General features: G+C 43.9%; 1 protein-coding gene across 1 annotated transcript; it reads left to right on the top strand.

Annotated features, from left to right (window-relative positions):
* Positions 1–2,010: 2,010 nt before the first annotated feature.
* LOC115538930 (hepatic leukemia factor) lies at positions 2,011–15,358 on the top strand. The gene is made up of 4 exons (XM_030350143.1): positions 2,011–2,360; positions 7,119–7,508; positions 13,928–14,142; positions 15,013–15,358. The coding sequence occupies exons 1-4, from the start codon at positions 2,267–2,269 to the stop codon at positions 15,226–15,228; spliced, it is 915 nt and encodes a 304-aa protein (XP_030206003.1). The 5' UTR covers positions 2,011–2,266; the 3' UTR covers positions 15,229–15,358.
* The last annotated feature ends 4,361 nt before the right edge of the window (positions 15,359–19,719 follow it).

The raw sequence follows: 19,719 nt of genomic DNA, 5'->3' as shown, positions 1-19,719 counted from the left end.
ACACACACACACACACACACACACACACAGATTATGAGAGAAAGTAAAGGAGAGGGATAGAGGGAGAGACAGAGAGCCAGAGAGAGACAAACAGAAAGAGACAAATATAGAAAGAGAGACACAGAGCTAAAGTTAGACAGAGAGAGACACTGAAAGAGACAAATATTTAAGTAGAGATAGAGACATACAGAGAACAGCTGTGAACAGCAGCTTGGAGTGTGTGTGTGTGTGTGTGTGTGTGTGTGTGTGTGTGTGTGTGTGTGTGTGTGTGTGTGTGTGTGTGTGTGGGGGGGGGGGGGGGGGGGTCATCCTGTTAATTAACCGCTCCAGTAATTGGTTAATGAGGGGTTGGGCAATCGTTCTCCTTTGATTCCAGCCAATCACGGTCTATCTATTTATTTTGTCCCATTGCTCCCAGCTAAATGCTTAGAGAACCAAATGGAAATTCAACAAAGAATCAACTTCACCTCTGAATGGAATCTATGGCACTACAGGTGTGCCACTAACCATTTACTGACTAACTAACATGCATTCAGTACTGTTGTTTGCTCAGCATACTCTGTACAAACATATGTCAAACTCATATTGTGTGAGCTAAATTAATCTTATTGCAATTATTTTGTTCTATTTAATCAATTCCTTTATTTAATATTCATATATTTACCCTATTCACTCCCATGCGTTAAATTATGCATTCATTAACTGTTTAAGCACAGATGAAGAAGAAGGCAAAGTAAGCTGCTGGTTGTATGTGACTAATGCAACTTTGAAGTTGACTAAACATACCAACTAACATGAGGAGAACGAATGAGGGCGAATCTCGTCGCTGGTGTGGTGACGACTGGGAGGTATCTGACCCGTGTGGACATGGAGGGTGTATGGTTGCCATAGTGACCGCATCCAGTTACAACACCCCCGCCCTTATGACTTCAAGGACAGCTGTTTACACAAAAGACGCATTCACTGATATGTGATAGTTTGGAAGAACGGCCTTAGAGAAATAGAGGGAGGCCGGTTAGAATCCCAACTCCTCCTGGCTGGGTTGAGCAATTCTTGGGGAGGCTGTGTGTGTGTGTGTGTGTGTGCGTGCGCGCGTGCGCGTGTGTGTTCTTAGTTTGGTTGCAGTGACCAGATTTCCTCTGTTGATTTGACCGTTTGCTTGACCCTGAATTCTGGGTTACGGTGGGATAATCCGAAGGGAGGACCAATCATATCGCAGGTCTTAATCTGAGACTTTGGCATAATGTGTGTGTGTACGTGTGCGTGGTGGGGGGGGGGGTTGGTTTTGTTACGTAACACTGCTCACAGTTCTACACACTTAAACATGATGCCATTGCACAGCGACATGACCACTCAGCATCACGTCAGATGTTGTCTATGTTTTTAGGATGTCTTACCGTTTGTTTTACACACCCGACACTTGTGTACACTGTGTAACCACATGAGTTACAGGTGCTTAATACACCAGCACAGCCAGTATGCCCCCGGGGTGTGGGAAACTGGCTTTTGTCTGGGAAGGTTCTGGTGAAATTGTTGAATCAGCCTTGGTCCAAGTTGTTGCTTCAGCTAACATTATATATTTAGGTGCTTTTTAAACTCTTTACCTGATACATCATACATTACATTGTATAATGTATCGAAGCCCACCAACGCTTTCCTTATTTTATTAGTTACTTTATTAGTATGTTAATGAACTCGATATATTCGGTAGAAGTTCTGCTTAAGAGAGATGCTGCAATAACAGTTTAAACTCCAGGTTTAACTTTAACTTCGATTTTAAAGGCTTTAAACTTACAGACATTTAAAACCAACGAGATTTTCCACCCCCTTTCGGCCTACATCATTCTCTCTACTCTATCTCGGGTCTCATAATGAGAGTCTCGTCAAACCATCCACACGAGTGGGACCTAGAGACGGGAGATCCCCCGTCCGCATCCAGGGTCCGCAGCCAGCAGCTCCTGGAATAAACAAGCCCCGCCCCCTGAGCCCCGGGGGGTTTCACGTCATAGACGTCAGGCTCCGCACATGGAGAGAAATTGAGGTCCGACCAGCCCAGATAGGATCACTCATTCCTCCTCCCTCGAAGAGTTACGACCTGCCGTGCCTCCTCCGCGGACGACTGTTGGTCTCTCTGGGTCTGCTGGAGGAGTTACCACCACGGGGCACCACCAATTCTCTCCCTCTCTCTCTCTCTCTCTCCCGAGTCTTTGGTTGTAACTCCCGTCAGCTTTCTGGATTTATAGTCGGCACTTGACGTGAGAAAGACATGGAGAAAATGGCCAGACAACTGTCCCCCTCCAACGGCGTCCTGAAGTCCTTGCTGGAGAACCCGCTCAAGCTGCCCTTCCAGCACGACGGAGGTAAGGCGGGCTGCGGGGGGCTCCTGCGCCCTGTGGCGGGGGGGCTGTTTTCGGTAAACAGTAAACACAGAGGCTCCGCGCTCTCTGCGTTTGACATATGGACGCAGTGCCAGACGCACTGACCTGCGCAGCCAAATTCCGACCACAAGTCACCGAGCGCTTCGTTATTTTTGCGTTTTACCACGTTCTACATATACAAATACATCAAACAATACTCGATTTTGAATAATTCTGCGTTCTGTGACAACTGCATCGACACAAAAACATCATTCAGACATGCAGTAGTGTTTATTGAGCTTCGATATAGGTGCGTGCGTGTATGACCGATTTGTGGAAAGCAAAAACAAACTCTGTTTGTGCGTGTGCGTGTGTGTGTGTGTGTGTGTGTGTGTGTGTGTGTGTGTGTGTGTGTGTGTGTGTGTGTGTGTGTGTGTGTGTGTGTGTGAGAGAGAGAGTGTGTTCGTGCGTGCGTGTTTGTGAGTGTGTCGTTTTCATGATAAAGACGGAAACGTGTGCAGCACTTCTTCATCGATCAAGAACGATTTCCTAATCGATGTCCTCCATGGAAGGCACTGATCCTATCTGATCATATATGTTGCTATATTATTGTATGAATTGATTATTCTACAGTGGCCCAGCTAGTTGTTAGTATTTTGTCTAACTATGTTAGCCTACTATCGATTATAATTAATGAGCAATCCTTATTGTACTCTAATGTTGACTAAGCCCTCTGGAGCAAGCGATTGTTCAGCTCGTTAAAGGTACTATTTGAGCAGACTCAAAGAGAGATCATTAACACTGTTAGACCCTGAATTACAATGCTACAACATCACTTTTAGCTACCCACGAAAAGTAAAGTAAATGTGTATTTGCTTTTAAACCACATTTACATGGTCAATGGGCCTTTGTCCTCGCAATGCTGATGGCTGGTAAATGTGATTATAAGTCCGACACTCTGGCCATTAACTAACACAACCTGCAAACTTTCCTTCAAGAGATCATTTGAATGTCTAGATCATGTATACATCTAGTTATTGTGGAATACATTCATCAAATTTGATTGAGAGCTTGTTTGGTCTGTGTTGTGTTATATCACAACCGTGGGTAATACAAATAGCTTGTGCACCTTTCTCGTTCCACCGGGAAGTGCACTTCTTACATGTTCCCATATGGAAAAAGATAGAAATAGAAGATTTTTGATGGTCATTATTATAACTAAGTTCTAAATGTGTTTTCTATTTAAAAATGTAATGTTTAGACCAGAATATAATGAATAAATACTTTACTATTTCTCTCTCGCAAATGTATGCTTTAATGGAATCTTTGGGGGATGCTTGTATTAATGTCCTGTTGATCAGAGACATGTGTGAAGGGAACAGGTGGGAATGGTTCATTGATCTGGGGAGATTTATGCATTATTTTGGTATAATAAGGAGGATAGTTGCATTGAAATTAGGGTTATAACCACCACCCTAGCCTATCTATTCCTTATCTACTACAATATAAAACGTGTATGTATGTATGTATGTATGTATGTATGTATGTATGTATGTATGTATGTATGTATGTATTAGAGCTGGGTTTCGATTCAAATTTCAAGAATCGATTCGATTCCGATTTTTAAGTTTCAGAATCGATTTTTTCAGATTTTCTCAGATTCCATCCGATTCGATCCGATTTTGATCTGATTTCCGATTCGATCCGATTTCGATTCGATCCGGGGGTTAATGTTATTAAAAATGAAAAATGTATTTGAACCGTTTCCTTCACTTCATGACTGTGTAGAGAAGCAACATATTAAAACTAGTATTATATCAATATTAAACAGCAAATCTTACAAGTATTGGTAGTTACTGATGGCTGGAAGACTGATGAAAAGGTTAAGGGTCAATCTACCTTCAAGAAAGATAATTCAGGACAATAAATGGAGGACATCATTGAGGTGACTATATCTGCAACAATGGATTCCTACTGGGACACTAACCAGTGCATTATTATTATGCTTGAAAATAATTAAGAATTCACCCAAAAGCGCTTGCTACCAAAAGTATTTTTATTTTAAAACTGCTCACACTTAATAAACTGAGAAGTACTGAAACTGGAAGTATAAAATGTAAACGTTGAGCATTTTTCTTTAAAGTGCGAACATAAGAACAGAACAATTTTAAACTGTAAAAGCGCTGAATGGCGTCTATATGAGCATGTTCAAATCTGTTCTAAAACCACACTCAAGATTTGTTTTCAAGAATATGCAGCACCCTAAGTGTTCAGGGGAATCCGATGAATATTTTCCATGAATATATAAAATATAAATTTTTAACTTATAAAATTCGATTTTTTTTTATTTATTATTATTTTTTTTTTAATGAAAAGAAAATCGATCTTTGGATGTACGAATCGATAATCGGTCATTAATATGCGAATCGATTACAAATCGGAAAATCGATTTTTTCAACACAGCTCTAGTATGTATGGATGTATGTATGTATGTATGTATGTATGTATGTATGTATGTATGTATGTATGTATGTATGTATGTATGTATGTATGTATGTATGTATGTATGTATGTATGTATGTATGTATGTATGTATTTATGCATATATATATATACTCATATGTTTAAAGGTCCTAAGCCATGAAAATATCGCTTTATGAGGTTTTCTAACAATGATAGAGTTCCCCTAGCCTGCCTATGGTCACCCAGTAGCTAGAAAGGACCTTAGGTGTAAAACGAGCACTAGGTATCCTGCTCCGCCTTTGAAAAGTGAAAGCTCAGACGCTCAAATCTTTTGCATCTCAGCTGTAGTATCTCCCCATATGTCGTCATAAGGGGCCAAGTTACCTCCCCTTTCCCTGCCTTATCCGCCCAGAGAATTTGGCCCGCCAATGAGCTACGACCTTGCGAGTGCCACATATGTGTTTGTGTCAATATACACACACTGTACAACTGTGTTGTACACTTCTTTGTTAGTTGGATAACCGTTCTGCTGATGTTGTTATGGCGCATAACACACAACATAAGGTTAGGTAAAGCTATCCTTTTCTCCTCCTCCATGACGCCGCTCAGTCTGCACTTCAGATTGACGTGGAAGTGGAAGAACCAGTGATGTCGGATAACCCAACGCAGTCATTTGAGATTCATATCATGTTATTATTTAGATATAGATCTCCACGGCTCCCGCCGGAGCACCCGGCGTGTTCTAGAATATTTGCAGAACACGGCCAAAAGCTGTGTGTGCCTCCGGATAATATAATGAATCCGAGCCATTGCGATACATCCACTGTAAACACTAGCGCATGGTACCGTGGCCGCAAGCTGCCCAGGACCACATCCCCACGCTCCACCTTGACCCGCCTCTAAAAAACGGCACGTTTGTGGAAAGCTCATTGTGGGACTGGCTCGTAGTGACTGTAATTCTGCACAAAGGCTGAATTTCTTGAACGTCTTCAAGTACTGTATTAGGGGCCCACTAACACCTATATAAAAGCATCGATACAGTAGCATGCCATGGGACCTTTAAACTTTTTTCATTTCAGAATGCCACTAGCAAAGTAAAGATGTGATGGACTGCATCCAAAATGAGTGGAGTGATTTTTACATGGAATCAGACGACACTGATACAAGCGACGAAGAAGCAGATGAAGATGACAAAGTGGACAAAGAAAACAAATCCCCCACTGCGACTGCCCAAACCGATGAAGTGTGCAGACATTGAGCCCCAACCAACCAAACACACCATGCCCCATGGCCGGGATCACTGGCTGAGAACAGATTTTGATACCGCCGGTGATGCCGCTTAACTCCCCCCACTGCTGCAGTACTTCCAGAAGTTTGTTTCAGAAGACGTGATTCAAGATTTTGGCAAAGCTCTCAATATGTCGAGGAAAGACCTCCTGAACAGTGGACACGCCGTTTCAGGCACACTTAGCAGGGCGGCCCTCTTCAGGCAATGGGAGCCCAGCAACACAGAAGGTGATGGGGAGCCCTCTGAATGCTCTGAAGAGAACGCCCTCAGGTGATGGGAGTTCGCCACGCGGGGTCCCAGCCAAGAGGCATTTTCACCCCCTCCCCCAACGGATGTACATACCCGTGCCAGAGAAGACGAACAGAGGACGTTGCAGATACTGCACTTAAAGATTCACCACCACCTCATTGCAGCAAGTCTAACGGTCGTCTTGGCTTTTCTGAGGAAAACAACTGTCTGTGGGACTACCAATGCAAATAACATGGCTGAACACTGGGAGTGGGAAAGTTTTGTAATCACACTTTTTCCCTCATTTTTATTTATTTGTTGTTGAATGAATACTAACCCTAATACATGAGTACTAATCGGACTGTTGTCCGATTAGTATTCATGTTATATACTGTTATGGGGCTGAATAAGTAATCAACCCTGTAACTGAACCCCTTGTTCTTCACTATATATGTATATGTACAAATACAGAAATTCTGCTCCAAGCTAAGGCCAACGTTGCGATATGAAAACCTTTTCCCAAAACTTTACTATCAAAAAAATGGTTTTAAAAATGGATTAGGGGTTGTCTTGCTCAGCAATGCCTACAGGTAGACTAAGGACATTGGGGTTCAAACCCAGAACATTTTTTGTGTGTGTCAACAGTTACCGACACACTCCTTTGACTTCTTCATAGTTCATAGTTGCTTTCTGCCACAAACTTCTCAGAAAGGAACTCTTCTATGTGCAAACCGTAATGGAAACCAAGCCTCAGATTCCATGTGTGTGTGTGTGTGTGTCAGGGCTCTGCAAGGATAAGGAAAAGGAGAAGAAACTTGAGGATGAGGGCGGTGCCGGCCCCCAGTCGGCCTTCCTGGGGCCCACGCTGTGGGACAAGACGCTGCCGTATGACGGGGACAACTTCCAGCTGGAGTACATGGACCTGGAGGAGTTCCTGTCGGAGAATGGTATCCCCACCAGCTCAGCACAGCACGCAGAGCAGCAGGGGGGCCCAGGGGCCACCCCGGGGCCCCAGCGGCCCCCCTCCTCTCCCTCTCCCCTCTCCTCCTCCTCCTCCTCCTCCTCCTCCTCCTCCTCCTCCTCCTCCTCCTCCCCCTCAGTGAGGGCCACCATCCCCAGTCTGCCCGGGCGCCCGAGGCCCCTGGAACACATGCAGAAGAGCAGCATCGCAGGTAACGCACACTTTGACATTAACACACAAACAAGCATGCACGCGTGCGCAAACGAACACACACACATACATACACACAACTACACACACGCACGCACACACACACACACAATCAGTAGATTACCAATGAATGAACCTTGACTGTAGCTATGAGACTTTGAGCTCCCAGAATGCACCTGGTGTGCTGTTGGTTTTGTGAACAGCTACACGTGTGTCTAATAGTACATCAATTGTTGTGTTCATACGTCAGATTGCTGCATTGTAGGCACAACTTGGTTGGGTTTGTGTTTTTAAAAGGATTGTTTCTGTAAGGAGTTTGGTTGAGTCCAGACCATACCATCTCCTTACCAGCCTGTTGCTGTCCACTAACCTCTCTGTCTGACTTTATAAAAACAGAACGTGCAAAGCTAGCTTCAGTGTCCAAGAAGAGGACGCTTTGCAACTTAATTTTGTTACTTCATCAAAGAACCAATGTTTTTTTGTTGTCAGAATTCAAATTTCCTAATTTTATTATGAAATGATCAAGGTACATAGAGAAATGTTCCAAGTACCATCCTTCAATCCTTCAAAGTACCAAATGGGGGTACACATACCCGCATTTGAGAACTCCTGCTTTAAGGAGCAGGCTGCTCTCCCACTTAGCAACACTAGCACAAGCATTGGTTTGCAACAACTTCCCACAGATCAGAAAAAAAGAAAATAAATAACTACCTCTATAAATGTTGTGTAGAAGAACAACTTATTGAAAACAGATGTGGAGAGAGAGAGATTGTGATTCAGCGTTCTTCACGTTGAGTACATCCCTTCATTGTTCTGGTATGGAGAAACATCTGCTCAGAGTCTGTGTCCATGGCATTTGTGTTAGGGGTCGGTTTAATGCAATTCAGTTTTGGTGGAACTAATGTCACATTGGCTGGAGCAAACGCGGTACAACAAATGCTGTGGTTGGGGAGGAACCCCTAGTGTGGTTGTTGGATCTTCATCACCTCTCTCACCTGACCCCATACAGGCTATCATCATCTGTTTCCATATCTTATGGATGTCTATTTCATCTGGCGACAGATGGAAAGCCATACCATAATAACCTACTCAGAATAACTGTCTCTAGTTGGTATCAACACATAACAACAGTTAGCTACTGCTAACGTTAGACCAGCCTTATGGAAACATTTATTACAAATAAACGGTAGATTCTTACCTGTATAGTCTTACTGAAAGTGCCTTACCTGTGATCTTACCTGTAGAGTCTTACCTGTAGAGGCTAACCTGTAGAGGCTAACCTGTAGAGGCTTACCTGTAGTCTTACCTATATAGTCTTAACTGTGGATCCTTACCTGTAGAGTCTAACCTGTAGATCCTCACTTGTAGAGTCTTACCTGAAGAGTCTTACCTTTAGTCTTACCTGTAGTATTACCCGTAGAGTCTTACCTGTAGAGCCCTACCTGAAGAGTCTCACCTGTAGAAAATTACATGTAGAGTCTTACATGTAGAGTCTTACCCGTAGAGTCTTACCCGTAGAGTCTTACCCGTAGAGTCTTACCTGTAGAGTCTTACCTGTAGAGTCTTACCTGTGTATCCCCACCTGTGGCACATTACTTTGGTCAGCAACTTACCTGTAGATCCTTATCTTTGGCCTCATAGCGGCAGCATCTCACCTGTCGAGTTGCACCTGGTGTACTCGGCAGTGCAGCTGAGGCCAGCAGCCCCGATCGCAGTGAAAACATTGCCTTGTGCAGTAAACAAACACAGGCGATACATGATCCCGCTGGCTGAGTGGGGAGTAGCCTTGTGTGTGTGTAGTGTTGTGTTCCGTCTCACAGCGTAGCGTGCACTTGGGTTTTGTTTGAACCAGACCGGTCGCTCCGTTCTCACGTGAGCTCGTCTGGCCCCGCCCTGCTCGCGTGCTGCCATGTGACGGATACATGCAGACACCCTGAGCTGTGAAACATCTCTCTCTCTCGCTCTCTCTCTCGCTCGCACACTCTGTGTAACACTCCATTTCCTCTGAGCCCCCCCCCCCCCCCCCCTCCACACCCTGCCCCCTCCTGTTTTTCTCTGGTCTAAGGAACAGTGTGTTCCCAGCCACGATCACATGGGCCTGGAGGGGCTCAGCGTCACGTGACCACAGCTCAGCTAGACCTCTGGTTGGTTGAGGCTCCACACTCGCTCAGACTTCAACAACAACATAGTTTGGCCCGGGGCCCCTGGCTGCGTGCAGCCGGCGAGCCCACTGTAGTGTCGCCGGCGGTAGCGCAGCACGCTACAGCCTGACATGCAGACAGCGGCCGCCGGCGGCCCGCTATAGGTCCTCGTGGTATTGGAGGGTTGACTTGACAGTTCGAATCTCAACCTTTGGCAGGCTCCAAACAGCCCAATTGTCCCATTAGGCTGGCTGTTGCCCTGAATGATGTGATCGTTTGAATTGTGTGCTGAAAGGTGGGATGATATGTTGAATGTTTGAATTTGTGAATTTTTAATTTGAATGCGTGAATGTTATGGTGAGTGTTATGATCTGAATGCAAAAGGTGAATGGGTGAATATTGTGGCTAATGTGTGAATGTTAGGGTGAATAAGTGAATGTTTTGGCAAATGTGTGAATGGTACGGTGAATGTGTGAACAGCAAGATGATTTCATGAAAATAAAGATGAATGTGTGAATGTTAAGATGAATGTGCGAATGTAATCATGAATGTATGGGAATGTATGAGAATGTAAGTATGCATTAATAGTTGAAGGGGGGATGTTATAATTAATGTTTGAATTGTATGGTGATGGTTACAATGAATGTCTGAATGCCAAGATTAATATTTGAATGGGGGATGTTATTAATTAATGTTTGAATGTTATGGTGAAGGTTACAATGAATGGGTGAATGCAACGATGATTCATTTGTGATTGTTGTCATAGCACAGGAAAAGTGGGTCTAGTGCCTAACTGGTCTGTGGACTTTGGTCTGTCAGTGTTGTGCTGGGGAGGGTCAAGAGATGAAAGGTCAAACGGAGCTGCATTCCAAGCTGTATCACTGTCTCCGATAATTCCACACAGGATCCAAAGATCTAAGATTTATACACCTAGCTTGCTGCGACTGGAGCCCACCTTAGCTTGCAACGATGGGAGATAAAATGGCTTGTGAGGACAGGAGCTTACATGAGCTTAGTTATGATGGTAGCTGACCTTAGCTAGTTGGGATGATGGCTAACCATAGCTTTATTAGATTTATTTTTAATGTTGAATTGCTTGGTATTATTTGGTAGCTAGGCCCCACTTATAAATTTATTGCTCTTAACCTTGGTTAGCACTATTTAAACTATTCTAATATAGCCTACTATAGTATTTCAACTATTCTACTCTACAGTGCTATTTTAACTTGTACTACTGACCAACTATTTCAACAGATTCACCACGCAGGCCAAACTTGCTTGTTATCGTTGGCTCCTCAGTGCTGTGTTTCTGTGAATGGAACCATGGCAATGTCTGACCCAGACAGATGGGAAGGGGGGGGGGGGGGGGGGGGGGGGGGGGTCGGTCTTGTTGTGTGAATTCTGGAGCAACCTTTAAACAGAACTGATGGCCACACGCTGCCAGCTGGGAGACACAGTCCTGTATACATAACCATGGAAACTTCTGGTCTTGCCAAGAGTTCCCTGCAGGCTAGAATAGCAGGTGTAACGAAGCTAGCATAGCAGGTGTAGCAGGCTTTGACGTCCAAGGACGTCCAAACAAACCATGGATGAGGTTTGCTTCCGCTACACTGGGTCAAGCCTGCCACTTAATATCAACGTGCCATTTCGAAGGGTCAAAGGTTTAAAAACACAAAAGGTATCCACCCCCCCACCTGCGGACTGAAAACATAGATTGCATACACAGGCTCTTGTTATAATTACAATCTCCAAGAGGTTGAGGCTTTGGCGTTAACGTGAAACCCTGACTCTCACATCAAACTGAATGCTGCGGAGGAAAGGGTATTGAGATCAATCATTGATTTGTTGACCTCTGAAACCCAATGGGATAGTATTCCTGGCTCTGTACTCTGCACTGGTCTTAGGAAAAACAGGACAACAAGCTGTTTTACCTGCCCAGCAAATGGCAGCTGCATGGCTTAACCTTTGAACCCCAGCACGATCAATACGATTTCAATTGTCTGGTTTCGCCGCCAGTGAAATGGAGATCAAGAGCGCTACGAACACGATGCCGTTACCGCCCATCTGCCACGCTGATCGGTCGCTACCATCGCAGGGTTACGTTCTCACGTTTCATAAAAATCAAAAACCCAAAGTTCTAATGTTACACATTTCATCATATTATTTCTCTATAATTGATACGCCGACATCAATGTCACTAAACTATATAGAGCATTATATGAAATGCTTTATTACATATTTCATTGAACTACATAAAGACATGTCCTTAGTACTGTGGAGATTCCTGTCAAAGCTGGGTCAAAGCTACCAGGTCAAAGCGAAAATTGTTACTTAATAGAGGTAGTACAGGTAGTATAGTTCTCTCGTTATCTGTGTGGCTGTATTAGAGGTTAAAGTCTATTTCCAGAGAGGTTTGTTTGCATTCCCTTGACACATCTCAGTCGTAGTGGGTACTCAAGCTACTTGTTCTGCTGTGACAGTGCTTGAACAGGTCCGACCCGCTCCCGAATAGCATCCCAAGTTAATGTTAGCTCCTCATCAGAGTGGGCTAGCTCCTCATTTGAGCGTATACTTTTCTGTTATCATCCCATGTCACTGCTTTAGCTTCTCATGTTGCTGTGTACGTTCCTAATATTTCCATGCATCCCTTGTTGCTGTTTTATACCTACTGTTGTTTGAGGACAAATAAGAGTAACAGAGGAAAGAGCAAGTAGGTATAAAATAAAGAATTATAATATTACACTTTGAAGGACAATTCCGGTATTTTGAACATTGAGCCCCCTTTCTGGTTTGGATGAAATAGAGGGGTTAACACCGACATTTTTAAGATTGGTCCTGTCTCGGGTATTTGGCTAATTTCCAAACGCCCTTGCCTGATTCACAATGGCTGGTTATGTGCATTCTCAAAACCTCTCATTAAAACCAGAAAAATTAGCCAAATACCCAAGACATGAACCAATATTCATAATTTCGGTGTCTATTTCACCCTAGACAAACCAGAAAGGGGGCTTAATGTTCAAAATACCAGAATTGTCCTTTAATTGAATGTAGTGTGTTGAAGGCGTTTGGGAGTAAACATTTGGAGGTCATCTGATGCAGCAGACACAGGATCACACTGGCTTTCTGAATGACCCCACTGATATATATATATATAAACACACACACACACACACACACACACACACACACACACACACACACACACACACACACACACACACACACACACACACACACACACACACACACACACACACACACACACACACACAGTTTTGCCTTGAAGTCCTTCAGAAGACTATGGGTGTTATGGTGGTTATAATATGGTTTGATGGTGGCCTGTGAAGCCCTTTGAGACTGGACATTGATTAAGGCTTCACTTATAAAGTTTATTTGACTTCTGTCAATCAATAGCTACTTTAGTATTGATTGATGGTTCAGTTTTATACCCAGCATTTGATTAATCTCAGTCTAATGAAGCAGATCTGAGCTGATTTGGCGACTCGTTTTGTCAAATTCATGTCTGAGTCCAATCAATTAGCGATGCGCGCTCCCACCCCAGCTGAGGAAAAGGAATACGCTTGTCAGCTGATTGCCCAGAAGTAAATTTCCATGCTCGATATCCCTGAATTTCTCTCGGTGTCTAGATGGTGCCGCATCACCATCTTGTGGTCGCATAGAGTTACTACAGCTACAAACAATGGACGTTTTGCCTGCAACATTACATTTTGTTTTGATATTTTTAAATCACTGAACTGTTGTCTTATATTTTTTATTTTGTTTGCTTTCTGAAACAAAACGTCATTCCCCCTCGACGGAATGACGTTGATGCAAATTAAAAAGTAAGCCTACTTAGATGTACATCCGGATGTCTGGAAATAGGAAGCATAAACTACTCAAAAGCAAACAAGCTATATATATTAGTTTTTTATTAGTGTGTTTGTATGAATGTTGAAAAAATGTTTCTCTGAAGTTGAAAACAGAGAATTACATAATATCCACTACCATCACACATAATAATAATAATAACATCCGTTTGAACTAAACTGTAATGTGTTGTGTTTAGCGGATGTATGAATCTCTGTGTGCCTGTGTACACTGAAATGTGTGTCTGCATGTGTTTGTGTGAATGTGTGTGTGTCTATGTCTTTGTGTGTGTCTGTGTACACTGAAATGCGTGTCTGCGTGTGTGTTTGTGTGCGCAATGCGCATGTACGTGCATGCATGTCTTTGCGCGCGTCTGTCTGTGTGTCACATTAACGTGTGTGTCTGCCCCCAGATCTGGCCCCGTCCCGGGACACCCCCAGCCCCATCGACCCGGAGTCCATCCAGGTCCCGGTCGGGTACAACCCGGACCCCGCCGACCTGGCCCTCTCCAGCGTCCCGGGTCAGGAAGTGTTCGACCCCCGCAAGAGGAAGTTCTCGGCGGAGGAGCTGAAGCCCCAGCCCATGATCAAGAAGGCCCGCAAGATCTTCATCCCTGAGGACCTGAAGGTAGACACCCGCCTGCCAGCCAGTGAAAAAACACACTGACCTCAGATGAAAACATCAACAATCCTATTCAGCTGGCCCTTTTCTACCAAGCAGCTCTCAAGAGAGGCTGAAAACAGCAACAACTTTAAGTAGAGGTAGTCTGATCGTGAGGTGTTTCCCTGCCTTCGGTTCTACGACCATCCTTAATGTACTGACGGCGATTTCTTTCTTTCTCTTTCTTCTGACTTATGTGCTCATTGTAAGTCGCTTTGGATAAAAGCGTCTGCTAAATGCCCTAAAATGAAAATATTAATCTATGGGTCCATGGGTCACTACATTTCTAAACTAACAACTAGACCAAAAAGGGCAACGGGTAAAGGTCTCTTATAATGGACTGCCTAACATTTTAGGCAGCCTAACTGTTGGGTCATAGCCTTGAGCAAACTGCTGCTCACCACTTCACTGGGGCATGGATGTTACGCGCAGATGTTGAGTGGGTTGAAACAAATGTGTTTGGAAGCAGATTCATGTCGAACTCAAGTTCGATTCGGGATAAAAAGGAACCGTACATGGGGTCTTTGGGTTCAGGTTGTTCTGGGTTACATGTCCTAAGGGTTGGAAGTTTGTCGGGACGAGAACCCTAATGACCCTCCCGTTTTGTTCTCTTCAATAAAGAACTGTATTCTTATATCAACTTTTATTTCGATGAAGGGAATCCATTACAACTGTGTTCTCTGTTCAATCCACATGTACTTGTTCTACCTACTGCAGCAACTATCATCTAATAACCGTAACACTACTGACACCTAGTGGTCGTCAGGGGAAATACTACAAATCATCACACCTTTGATCCGTGTGTCTCCCCCGCCCCTCCCTCGTCCCCCCCTTAAGGACGACCGGTACTGGGCGCGGCGGAGGAAGAACAACGTGGCGGCCAAGCGGTCCCGTGACGCGCGGCGGGTGAAGGAGAACCAGATCGCCATCAGAGCCAGCTTCCTGGAGAAGGAGAACGGGGCGCTGCGGCGCGAGGTGGCCGACCTCCGCAAGGAGCTGGGGAGGTGCTCCTCCGTGGTGGCCCAGTACCAGGACCGCCACGGGCCCCTGTGAAGGGACCCACAACCAGCGGGGGGCCCCCCCACACACACACACACACAGACTGAACGCACACACTGAACACTCACACTGAACACACACACACAACCACTGAATACACACACACACACACATACACACACACCCTGAAAACATCAAAAACACAAACAAACATGCTCCCTGAACACACACACAAACACACATTGAGCACAGACACAAACACAAAAACACAAAGACACACACATGCTGCCTGAACACACCACACACACACACACACACACACACACACCCTGAACACACACACGCACACACACACACACACACACACACACACACACACACTCATATGCTCCCTGACCTCACACACAACCTCCCTCAAACCACACACACCTGACGTGATGTTTAGAAGGACAACATCTGTCAATGTCTCTTTTGGTGGACCTTTTGACAATTTGACCCCCACCCTGAACCAGACACACACACGTGCACACACGCATGCCATCCTGTGATTTTCCACCCCCGGACTCTGGTTGTATCCACGTGCCCCCCCTCACAACCCCTACTCTACGAGGAGCTGTTAATGAGCCACACACCAGACCACACCCCACTACCCACAATTCCCTTCTCCTTCTGTTTGAAATGTTTAAACCACGGCGAGGCCGTTTCTGTCCGCGTCACTTTGTACCTGAGGAGGATGGAGCTGTCGTACTGTGTCCCTCCTCCTCCTCCTCCTCCTCCTCCTCCTCCTCCTCCTCCTCCTCCTCCTCCTCCTCCGCCTCCTCCTCCTCCTCCTCCTCCTCCGGTTGCCGGGTTCCTGCTCTTTGTATGTTTATAATCGCTTCTGGATTATATGTAATTGCAATTGTTCACTTAAGACGCATCACATTGGAGTCAACCCCGCGGTTGCATGGGTACATGTTACCATGGTTACTGCCGGGTGAAGACGGTTGGCAAGAACCGGCTCCCAATACAGTTGGTAAGGATGTTCAGCACCATGGGAAAATACAATCAATAGGTCCTGCTCTTTTTCTGCACCACAACGCATTCCCCCATCCCGACAATCTCCTCTGCCTCCTTCTCTTCATCACAAGTTATCCCTAATTTTCTCAAATGGAAGATTGTTTGTTTTGGTGGTTGTTGTTCTTTCTGGTAAATATCCCCTTGTTATAATTGTTATTATGTTAGCATTTCTTACATGTCCTCCATCTTGATTAGGAAGAGATCAACTTTGCCAAAGTTGTTCTGAGATATTTTATTCCTTTATATGTATACATATATTATATATATATATATGTGTATAAATATAGTTTTTATGTTTTTTCTTTGTTGTAAGCATGATTCATATGTTTGTGTGACCGATAAGTGCAGGAGTCTGTGGTGTGTTAGCTGGGTAAGCCTGTGTAGCATTGTTAGCGTACGCAACAGGTGTCTGTTTGAATGTAGGCCTACAAACGATGGTGTTGTCAAAAAAAACAACAATGAACCTGTTTACTTCACCACAAAGAGTTATATTGCTTATAGAGAGATGATATGTTTATATATAAAAGCTATTATATGTGTTAATTTTGTACAGTAAATTTCCTACACTAAATATAAATATATATTTTAAAGGCACGACACATTCAGAGACATCTAGAGTATTATTGGAGAATAAGATTATGTTACTCAAAGGTAATCACATAGTGGTATTTTGATATTCTATATTAGCTCGGATGTGTTAGCTATACAAAGATATTTCAGCAATTTCCAAATCCTTCGGGGAATTCTCTACTTCGGCATTATGTAACGCGTTGCTCTCATGTACGCTTAAATGACTGACCTTTGCCATTTTAAATCGCTATCGGTATTCTTAAAACCCACCACACACATACCTTTGGTCATCACATCATCAACCTTTAGTGTTTGAAGCAAAACCGCTGTCTTGCTACCTGCGCACATGTCGTGGCCGTGTGGCCTGTGAGAGCAGGTCTTGTGTTGGCTTTTGTTTGCAGGGATAAAGTTACTATGAAGGAGGGGACCTTCTGTAGCTGGGGCCTCTTTCTGGGTTCCATTGTTCCCACGGCTGGTTGTAGCACGTCCCCTGTTCCTGAGTGATGGACAGCTAGAAGTGTCCTGCAGCACTCACCTTGTGAAAGCTTTTGTGTCGTGTTATCTCTCTGTAGTTGAGGGTTGATGTGCGCCGTGTGCCCTTTGTTAAGCCCCCATGCCGTACGGTTTGGTTTTCATGACTGGAACAACGTTTGTACTATTGCTCCCCTAGAGCACCTCACGCTTTATGTATGAGAGAAGAAACCCAACATAGGACTAAAAGCCAATATACTGATTCACGCGTCACCCCAAATTACCTCACTGTAGAGTGATGTCACTACCTCACCCGCGGTCGATGGAGAAAACCCTGATTATTCTGAGTCTATTTCAGTGCCTTGAACACATCGACTGCAGTTTGTCAGCAGAGAAATGTTTTGAGGTCCCATCACAGTTTCACCTCTGCGCTGAACGGCCCCTGAAAGGCAGCTGCAGGGCCCCTGGTTGAGCACGCTGCGATGGACCTCCCTAACCCTTGTATTTATGGCAACACCAACGCTTTGCAGTGTACAAAACGATGGAGCATAAAGAGGGTTCCTGTTACGGGTGTCGACAAATAGATACATTACTTTGTGCTGCCCTCTGTCATTTGTAGTGTCTCAATAAACTCTTTACCAATGATTTGATCTGCTTTCTTTCTCTTCTGGTTTGTAAAGAAATTAACAATTAAATGGTGAATATTATAAATAGTGTTAAATGTGGACTAAAACAAGGGTACTGTTGGTTAATGACCTACAACCAAAATATAAAAATCTGTCATTAGGCCTGCATGAGCAGATTCTATGCTGACAATTCAAAAAAAGGATGGAGAGAACCTAACTCCTGGAAAAAGGTGAGAAATCGAGAAAAAAGCAAGAAAAGAATGGAGAGACTGAGATAACCCCAGAACTGCAAATAAAACTCAAACCCCAACCAAAGGATCCCTTATATTAATCTGAAAACAACCACAACCTGTTACCAATCCTAATAGGAAACAGGTTCAGTTTAAAGTTATAGAGTTTCTATAGTGTTTCCATTGCATGTTTTGTTTATGGGGTTGATAATTGGTTATTCTATTGGGATTTAGGATTAGGGTTTAGGTAGGATGTTTTATAGTTGGCCAAAACAACATAGAATAATATGTCAGAAAAACGTCTAAACGTATAAACTTCTAAAAAACATTTAAATATAGGCCTTATATGTAATTGTCCAAGACTTCAAAAATGAAAACAAAGATGCTAAAAGACCTCTTAAAAGAGTCGAAATATGAACCGCTAAAATATATCCAAAAACACAGACAGAATATACTGAGTAAGTTGTTGATTGGTCAGTTAATTGCAGATCAGAGGATGCGGGAGATTGCCGAATTTGCAGACCAGTCGATTTGCTTCGCAACAGGGCAGATGATTTTGTTCATTTTAACACTAGGTCTCTACAAAACCATTTGACACGTTTGATAGCGACAATTGACTGGTTCCATGACATTGGTGGTGGGAACACATCCTTACTTAAAACTATGCCTTCTATTTCTTCTATACTGGTGAAAGGCAGCAGTAGAGATTCTCAATAGTATATTAAAAGTTTCTGCACATCTTGGAGCCCCTCGCCTCCTTTACAGCACGCTGCTCACATGAAGCACAATGACATCATGAGAAAGTTGTCCCCGCATCGACCAGGCGGCCGTTGCCAGGCGACCGGCGGCTGTCGGGGGAGGGGCGGCAAGGGCAAGTAAATAAAAAGTGCAGTTCCAGTGTGTTTGCTTGACGTCCTCCCCTCGCAGGAACCAAGCCTCGTTTATTGGGTTACAGAGTGGTGTGAAAATCCCGGGAGCCAGAAGCATCCACCGTTCCCTTCCACGACACCACACACAAAAAAACACCTTCCCTCAGTGATGGAGAATGGAGTGTTGGCATGTTTGGACAGTGTTGTGTCATTCCAGAGCCAGTGTAAGCTAAGTACACCCATTCACTGAAAGCTCATTGACAAATCAAATGGTGGAACAATACTTTGAGGCAAAGTGCATAAGTAGGCCTGAATCTTGAATCAGTGCCTAGAACTGGATTATTTCCATTCTATTTAGTCGATAACTTTTTCTCCTGTTCTCAGCTAGATTCAACTTTATTCAATTGCTTTTACTTTAATAAAATATGACTTAAATCAAAGGTTGTTTTGGTTTGATTTCATAAGATCCATCAAAGTCACTGATCATCATAAACAAACAGTTCTTTGGGTTGCATAACCAAGCCTCAAAAGGTCTACAATGGTCAAAGTTTATCACATTTCATTGTCAAAAATTATTGAAATATACCATGTATGCTTTATGATATTTTTCTGTCAAATGTTCCGATCTAATTAGACAAGAAATGTCCAGCTGGTCTAAGGTGTAATGATGCAGTGTGATAGAGCTAAGGTAAGGCTTTAGATGGGCATGGCATGGATGTT

Source organism: Gadus morhua, unplaced genomic scaffold (assembly GCF_902167405.1).
Source record: "Gadus morhua unplaced genomic scaffold, gadMor3.0, whole genome shotgun sequence".
NCBI classification, from domain to species: Eukaryota; Metazoa; Chordata; class Actinopteri; order Gadiformes; family Gadidae; genus Gadus; species Gadus morhua.
Note: the sequence above shows the minus strand (reverse complement) of the source record. Positions and strands in the feature narration are given on the sequence as shown.